Here is an 8,684-nt window from a genome sequence, read left to right on the forward strand (position 1 = left end):
GTTACTAACATCTCACTAAGTGTTTTCAGATTGGAGCCGGTAGCAACAAGAAGCGCTGCGATGTGTGTGGACCCAAAGACAGAAAGACACAGTACACATGCAGCAAGTGAAAGAAATAGATTTGCAACAGTTAAATTCTGTCCCTCATGTGTGTAGACCAGCCTTAATGCATTTTCAATGGGGCTCATTTAATAGCTCCATAAAATACTATGTAAAATTTGTCCTTCCAATTTGTTCAGTTCAAAGCAATAAACACATGAAAACCTAATTTCATTTATATTTGTTCAAGATAAACATGATTTATTCCACCCATGTCTTACTTATAATACATTGGTTTACAAAAACAAATAGTGCTATTGATAGATGTGATCTAGCAGATGTGAATGGCTAATATTAACCATGTAAGGGATTGTCCATTTTGCTGTAATTGATAGGTCAACATTAAGTAATTACATAAATTGTTATGCTGTATTGTTTTAAAAACCATAATGTTTTTGGTCCAGACCTGCTAACATTGGGTGAATAATAAAAACATGACCACACACACAAGGGTTCAAACCCATAGATTTATTTCAATCAATTTTGAAATGCGCCATGTTTGACTGAATGTGCTGCATTTTTCACGAGGTGCAAGAATGACAATTCATGTCCTGTTAAATCAATATATTTTGAGACCACCCTGTTTTTGTTCTGACAAGATGAAAGTGAAATTCATGAACGAAGTTAAGATACTGTATTTAGGGTAGTTTTAGTATATTAAGACCAAGTGGGTGAAACATCACTGCAACAGAACAGAATGCAGGGATTCTCCTTTATTTCTCACATGATCATTTATACCCTTCCAAGTAAAAAAATCTGCTGGACCTGCACACCCTACCATAAAGTCACATTTTACCACAGCTCTCCAGGGTTGTAAAATTTTATTTATTCTTTGGAGAAATCTGTACATGGAGGTACTGGCCAACATGGAGGTTCAGGACAACGGGGGCCAAGACAGGTAGCAAGCACACTGAAGGACCAGGAGCAGTTTCACACATTATTCAAAGCTGGAGAGGAAGGTCAACACAATCTCCTTCAGTTTGGCATCAGCTGTAGGTGAGATCATGCCATCAGTCCTGGAAAGAAACAAGGGTGTCCCATCAGTTCAGATGAAGTGTATATCAACACATGTTACCATTTTAACATTAACCACTGTTGACTTATAACTCAGATCATTGTGGTAGTCCCATGTGTGTTACCTGATTGTGGTGAGCAGGTCCTGGTGTTGGCTGAGGACGTGCCCAAGGAAGGCCTTCTCAAACCTGGTGATCTTGGAAGGGTCCATCTTGTCCAAGTGACCTCTGACACCGGCGTAGATGACGGTCACCTGCTCCTCAATGGCCATTGGGCCTATGGGAAGGAAAGAAACCCATTTAAATAAAAATTGTGGGCCTTGCGGACAACAAAAATATCAAACTTTTAGCATACAGGTGGCGACACTCACAGTACTGTCCCTGCTTAAGCAGCTCGGTGAGACGGACGCCCCTGTTGAGCAGCTGCTGGGTGGCAGCGTCCAGGTCGGAGCCAAACTGGGCGAAAGCAGCGACCTCACGGTACTGGGCCAGCTCCAGCTTCATGGTACCAGCCACCTACACAGAAAGGACCAATTACATCATGGATTTAGGAGACCGATTCAAGTGAAAGAAAATATATACTGTGGGCTAACTGATGAACTGCAAGGAAGTTGATCCGCATTTATCCAAAGACAGTCTCCTTCAGAACCACAGTTCGTACCTGCTTCATGGCCTTGGTCTGGGCAGCTGATCCAACTCTGGACACAGACAGACCCACGTTGATGGCTGGGCGGATACCTTTGTAGAACAACTCAGTCTCCAAGAAGATCTGCCGGGGAGAGAGCACACCTCTTGTTTAGGGATTACATTAATCTTTGACATGTGGACGGACTTAATTTCCAGTCAACATCACACCCACCTGTCCATCAGTGATTGAGATGACGTTGGTGGGGATGTAAGCAGACACGTCTCCGGCCTGGGTCTCAATGACGGGCAGAGCGGTCAGGGAGCCGCCGCCAAAGTTGTCGTGCATCTTGGCGGCTCTCTCCAGCAGACGGGAGTGCAGGTAGAACACATCACCGGGGTATGCCTCACGACCGGGGGGACGACGCAGCAGCAGGGACATCTGACGGTAGGCTACAGCCTGGAGAGTAGGGAGGGGAGAGAATACAGCTGTTGAACATGGATGAAGTCACTGTGCGAGCCCAGCTCATTATTTTTTCCCTCCATGAAGTAGCATCACACTCAAGACTCCACTCAGCCCCAACTTCACCCTTCTCACCTGCTTGGATAAATCATCATAGATGATGAGGCCATGCTTGCCATTGTCCCTGAAGAACTCTCCCATGGAGCAGCCTGAGTAGGGGGCCAAGTACTGCAGGGGAGCAGCATCAGAGGCTGTAGCAGAAACCACAATGGTGTACTTCATAGCATCAGCATCAGTCAACCTCTTCACCAGCTGCGCCACAGTGGATCTCTTCTGGCCAATGGCAACGTAGATACAGTACAGCTTCTTCTTCTCATCTTTGCCTTCGTTGAAACGTCGCTGGTTGATGATGGTGTCAATGGCAATAGCGGTTTTGCTGTTAGATTGGAAAAGGAATTTGTATTAGATTACTTTGCTGGTATACTTGTGCTCTGGAGCGTCTGGGGAATCAAATCTGAAAAGACGCAGCAGTAGAATGGAAACTCTCATATGATGGCTAATAATTACAGCAATTATGAAGGCATGGTTTCTAAGTAGAATGAAAGGCAGTAGCAATTGGTTGAAATTAGAAGTCGGATTAATTAGGGCCCATTTCAAGTTTACATAATCTGTTTTTGGACGCCGATTATGGCCGATTACATTGCATTCCACAAGGAAACCGCGTGGCAGGCTGACCACCTGTTACACGAGTGCAGCACAGCAGTAAGGGAAGTTGCTAGCTAGCATTAAACTTATCTTATAAAAAACAATCTTCACATAATCACTAGTTAACCTAGTAATATCGTCAACCATGTGTAGTTAACTAGCTTATCCTGCATTGCATATAATCAATGCGGTGCCTGATAATTTATCATCGAATTACAGCCTACTTCGCCAAACGAGGGATGATGTAACAAAAGCACAATCGTTGCACGAAATGTACCTAACCATAAACATCAATGCTTTCCTTAAAATCAATACACAGAAGTATATTTTTTAAACCTGCATATTTAGTTAAGAAATTCATGCTAGTAGGCAATATTAACTAGGGAAATTGTGTCACTTCTCTTTCTTTCATTGCAAGCAGAGTCAAGGTACATGCAACAGTTTGGGCAGCCTGGCTCATTACGAACTAATTCGCCAGAATTGTACATAATTATGACTAACATTGAAGGTTGTGCAACGTAACAATATTTATACTTAGCGTTGCCGCCCGTTCAATTAAATACGGAACGGTTCCGTATTTCACTGAAAGAATAAACATTTAGTTTTCGAAATGAGTTCCCGAATTTGACCATATTAATGACCAACGGCTCGTATTTCTGAGTTTTTATATTATAATTGGGTCTATGATTTGATAGAGCAGTCTGTTTAAGCGGAGGTAGGCAGCAGCAGGCTCGTAAGCATTCACTTTCCTGCGTTTGCCAGCAGCTCTTAGCAATGCTTGCTTCACAGCGCTGTTTTTGACTTTAAACCTATCAACTACTGAGATTAGGCTTCAACCGATCGCTGCCTGCACCGTCCAACATCACTACTCTGGATGGTTCTGTCTTAGGTATTTGTAGTTGTCCACATATTCTAGGTGTCTGGTTAGACTGTAAACTCTCCTTCCAGACTCACATAAAACATCTCCAATCCAAAGTTAAATCTAGAATTGGCTTCCTATTTCACAACAAAGCATCCTTCACTCATGCTGCCAAACATACCCTCGTAAAACTGACTATCCTACCGATCCTCAACTTCGGCGACGTCATTTACAAAATAGCCTCCAATACCCTACTCAATAAATTGGATGCAGTCTATCACAGTGCAATCCGTTTTGTCTCCAAAGCCCCATATAATATCCACCACTGCGACCTGTGGGCTCTTGTTGGCTGGCCCTCGCTTCATACTTGTCGCCAAACCCACTGGCTCCAGGTCATCTACAAGACCCTGCTAGGTAAAGTCCCCCTTTATCTCACCTCGCTGGTCACCATAGCAGCACCCACCCGTAGCACGCGCTCCAGCAGGTATATCTCTCTGGTCACCCCCAAAACCAATTCTTCCTTTGGCAGCCTCACCTTCCAGTTCTCTGCTGCCAATGACTGGTACGAACTGCAAAAATCTCTGAAACTGGAAACACTTCTCTCCCTCACTAGCTTTAAGCACCAGCTGTCAGAGCAGCTCACAGATTACTGTACATAGCCCATCTATAATTTTGCCCAAACTACCCCTTTCCCTACTGTATTTATTTATTTATTTAGCTCCTTTGCACCCCATTATTTATCTCCAGTTTGCACATTCTTTCACTGCAAATCTACCATTCCAGTGTTTTACTTGCTATATTGTATTTACTTCGCCACCATGGCCATTTTTTACCTTTACCTCCCTTATCTCACCTCATTTACTCACATTGTATATAGACTCATTTTTCTACTGTATTATTGACTGTGTTTGTTTTACTCCATGTGTAACTGTGTTGTTGTTCGTGTCGAACTGCTTTGCTTTATCTTGGCCAGAACTTGTTCGCAACTTGCCTACCTGGTTAAATAAAAAAAATTCACATACCTTTGACTATTGGATGTTCTAATAGGCACTGTTGCATCAAAAAACAGAACACTCAAAACATGAGCACAATGGCAGCTCTTCCTTTAAAGAACTCCAGGCCTCAAAGAGGGCAGATAACCCAAAAACACAGGTGGAACTAAAAAAATTGAGCCAGGATTTCTGGAGGGACTACTTTTACATGCGCACCTGGCAGATAAGCATGGGTATAAAATGTTTGGGCTTAGCTTTGCTTGGGTCCTCAACATACAAACAGCTCATTGTTCAACCCTAAAGACTCAACTGGTATGTAATGTTTGGAATTATTTATTATGTTGCATCCAGTGCTTAGCACAATTTACATGTTTAACTCTGGTAAGAGTGGTGACTTTTTTTGATATTTTCTGACTGCAGAAGTAATTGCTTGAAGTGCTAGATTAAATTGTTTAAATGTTTACTTTATTCAAAGCCATGCTGTGTTGCTGTGTCATGCATTGTGTGTAAAATAATGCATGTTTATTCTCTGTTTAAGGTTATTAAACTATTCCCTATTCCTCTGTCATTCAACTACTCTATTCAACAAATCAACTGTTTCAACATATTCAACAAATGGCATCAACCATAATAAAACATTAGAAAGGAATGCAGTTGTCCCTTTGCATCCTTCACGTGTTGAGCAAGCCGTTTTCGAGTTTGGGCAGAGCTGAAATAATTATAACACCTAGACAACTTGACAGGCACTATAGTATTGCCAGCCTAATCACAGGAGTTAATAGGCTTGAAGTCATAAACAGCGCTGTGCTTCAAGCATTGCAAATAGATGCTGGCAAACGCAGGAAAGTGCTGTTTGAATGAATGCTTACGAGCCTGCTGCTGCCTACCACCACTTAGTCAGACTGCTCTATATTATAATGAAGTCTTTGATTTTAAACACACAAATACAAGCCATAGGTCGTTAATATGGTCAAATCCGGAAATCATCATTTCGAAAACGCAACGTTTATTCTTTCAGTGAAATACGGAACTGTTCAGTATTTTATTGAACGGGTGGCATCCATAAGACTAAATATTGCATTTACATTGCACAACCTTCAATGTTAAGTCATAATTATGGAAAATTAATTAGGTTATTTGTTAGGAAAAAATGGTCTTCACAGTTTAACGAGTCAGGCGGCCCAAACGGCTGCATATACCTCGACTCTGCATGCAATGAACGCAAGAGAAGTGACAATTTCCTGCTAACATGAATTTCATTTAACTAAATGTGCAGGTTTAAAAAAATATATTTACTTGTGTATTGATTTTAAGAAAGGCATTGATGTTTATGGTTGGGTACATTGGTGCAAAAACAGTGCATTGTACACGCATGCGCTTGTTAAATCACCCGTTTGGCGAAGTAGGTTGTGATTCGATGATAAATGAACAGGCACCACATTGATTATATGCAACGCAGGACAAGCTAGTTAAACTAGTAATATCAACCATGTGTATTTAACTAGTGATTATGTTAAGATGTTTTTTTATAAGATAAGTTTAATGCTAGCTAGCAACTTACCTTGGCTCCTTGCTGCACTTGCATAACAGGTAGCCAGCCTGCCACGCAGTCCCCTCGGAGTGCAATCGGCATCCAAAAATGCAGATTACCGATTGTTATGAAAACTTAAAATCGTCCCTGATTTATCGGCCATGCCAATTAATCAGACGACCTCTATGCTCAATCCCCAGTTAGCCCTACTAAAGGAATAGAGGTATTTTCTAAGATGGCATCTGGCCATCTGTTTACCCAGTCTGCCGGTCACCGATGATCAGCTCACGCTGGCCACGCCCAATGGGCACCAGGCTGTCCACGGCCTTGATGCCAGTCTGCATCGGTTCCTTCACAGAGATACGGGGGATGATGCCAGGGGCCTTCAGACCCACACGCCTACGGATGCTAGACCCAAGAGGACCCTGAGGGACAGGGTAGGGTTAATGCCATTCTGATCAGACCTGATATGCCCAGGCTGTAGTCAACCTCTAATCACAACCCAAGGACTCGGCCTAGATCCGAAAGGATCAGACAGGAGATCCTGTTTCTTATGTGGTGTTCAAGGGGTTGGAGTATAAAAATACATTCCGATTTCGCATTCATTCTCAATGTACAAAAGTCCTATTCTAATAACTAGAAATTAACATCACTATTTTTTACAAATCTGCCCTCACCTTTCCATCGATGGCATTGCCCAATGCATCCACCACGCGACCCAGCAACTCTTCACCAACTGGCACGTCCACGATGGCACCAGTCCTCTTCACGATGTCACCCTCTTTGATCAGCTTGTCATTACCGAACACCACGACACCAACATTGTCAGGCTCCAAGTTCAGAGACATACCCTAAAAAAGAGGATAGAAGACAATGGTAAAATTATGAAGACGACAGTGGTTAGATTGAACAGAAGCTCTTTCAATGCAACATGGTTCAGTTAAATTCATAAACGGTCTAGATCAGCACCTTTAGCCCAGAGGAGAACTCCACCATCTCCTCAGCCTGAACATTCCTGAGACCGTACACTCTGGCAATACCATCACCGATGGAGAGCACACGGCCAGTCTCCTCCAGATCAGCACTTGTGTCAGCCCCCAGGATCTTCTCCTCCAAGATTGAGGACACCTCAGCCGTGCCTGGGAGACAACCCACTCATCAAAATATTGACTCACCTTGACAGTCAACATAACTTCTCATTTTTGTTAGTATAATATAGCCATAGAGGAATCCCTTTTATATGTTTGTACAGGGAGAAATAGCAACAATTGATAGTGACTGGTTAGGAGCTGAATGTGACAAAAAAAAATACCCATCCCAAACAGATGTTTCCAAAAGATCAGAGCCTAGACTATTTTACAAGGCATTGTGTCGCACTGCACCTTTAAGTGTACATCCTGATGGCCCCTGCTCATTCAAATAGGTACTTGTGGCAAAACAGGATTTCTGACCTAAATAGTAAGTGTCATTAACTAAAGGTCATTCGTTGAGTCAATCATTCGCTTTACGCACCAGTCTTTGCAGCAAGACATGGTCTGTGTGTATGAAGGTGATTCACTCCTACACTGGCGGCGGCAACATTCTTGGACACCTAGAATAAATGCAAGCATGGTCAGTTATTGTTCAAGACAAGTGCTATTGTACTGATGCAATGGGAAATAAATTGTACTATGTATATTGGAATCGCTAGCTGCGTTACAATGAACTGAAATCAAAACATATGCCCCAAGGCATTAGCCCAAGGGTTGTTAGTTAGCTAGGTTGTCCACAAGATGTCCTCTCTTTTGACAGCTGGCTATGCCAGTTAAACCACCATTACAAAAACATTTTTCAAAACAAGTAACTAAACTAGTTAATTATAATTATATGAACTTGTTCTGTGCAAGGCGGAGCATTCTGTATGTAAAAGACCCTGACCTTCACAGAACTTAGCTAACTAACGGATAGCATGCTAAACTAACGTTACATAGCTAGCACAGCCATTTTACGGGACCGTAGTGTAGTTGAAGGGAAAAAACGAAATGAAATGTGCAATGAATGAGTTACACAAACAGCAATGTAACGTTATAAAATAAATATCAAGACAGCAGGTCGAGTGGCATGAGATGCCTTGCTGGGTCATGACGTTCTAGACAAGCGTGTGAAGGTGGAGGCCTGTAAAGGCCTACCCTTCATACACCCACTACATTGACATTTTAATTCGTGCAATTCAAATGGTCTTACATTCAACAACCAAATCAATACTCACAAATCCAGCCCGTCTGGGCAGGCTTCTGGCCAGAGCCGCTGCAACTCGCACGGATAACATCTCTAACGGGAGAATGTGACTTGTCCTCCACCACCTGCAAAGACGAGCTAGTTTTACTTAGAGGGTGTCCTATGTATGCGAATGACCTGG

At 42.6% G+C, this 8,684-nt stretch overlaps 1 protein-coding gene across 1 annotated transcript; it reads right to left on the minus strand.

The window, feature by feature from the left end:
• Positions 1-552: 552 nt before the first annotated feature.
• Positions 553-8,624, minus strand: LOC110536328 (ATP synthase F(1) complex subunit alpha, mitochondrial). Its single transcript, XM_021622063.3, has 11 exons — positions 8,535-8,624; positions 7,799-7,877; positions 7,256-7,425; positions 6,964-7,137; positions 6,545-6,711; positions 2,335-2,635; positions 1,972-2,196; positions 1,774-1,881; positions 1,484-1,628; positions 1,239-1,389; positions 553-1,115 (listed from the first exon to the last, which is right to left on the minus strand). The coding sequence occupies exons 1-11, from the start codon at positions 8,592-8,594 to the stop codon at positions 1,037-1,039; spliced, it is 1,659 nt and encodes a 552-aa protein (XP_021477738.1). The 5' UTR covers positions 8,595-8,624; the 3' UTR covers positions 553-1,036.
• Positions 8,625-8,684: the final 60 nt, after the last annotated feature.

The sequence above is a fragment of the Oncorhynchus mykiss genome, chromosome 11, assembly GCF_057628025.1.
Source record: "Oncorhynchus mykiss isolate SJ-2025 chromosome 11, ASM5762802v1, whole genome shotgun sequence".
Lineage (NCBI taxonomy): Eukaryota > Metazoa > Chordata > Actinopteri > Salmoniformes > Salmonidae > Oncorhynchus > Oncorhynchus mykiss.

Bases quoted from the DNA above. Each gene is read 5' to 3' on its own strand.
- LOC110536328 (XM_021622063.3), bottom strand. From the start codon at position 8,594: ATGTTATCCGTGCGAGTTGCAGCGGCTCTGGCCAGAAGCCTGCCCAGA. The intron at 7,878-8,534 runs GTGAGTATTGAT...CATTTATTCTAG, and splicing joins TGCCCAGACGGGCTGGATTT to GTGTCCAAGAATGTTGCCGC. The intron at 7,426-7,798 runs GTGCGTAAAGCG...GTTGTCTCCCAG, and splicing joins ATGTCTTGCTGCAAAGACTG to GCACGGCTGAGGTGTCCTCA.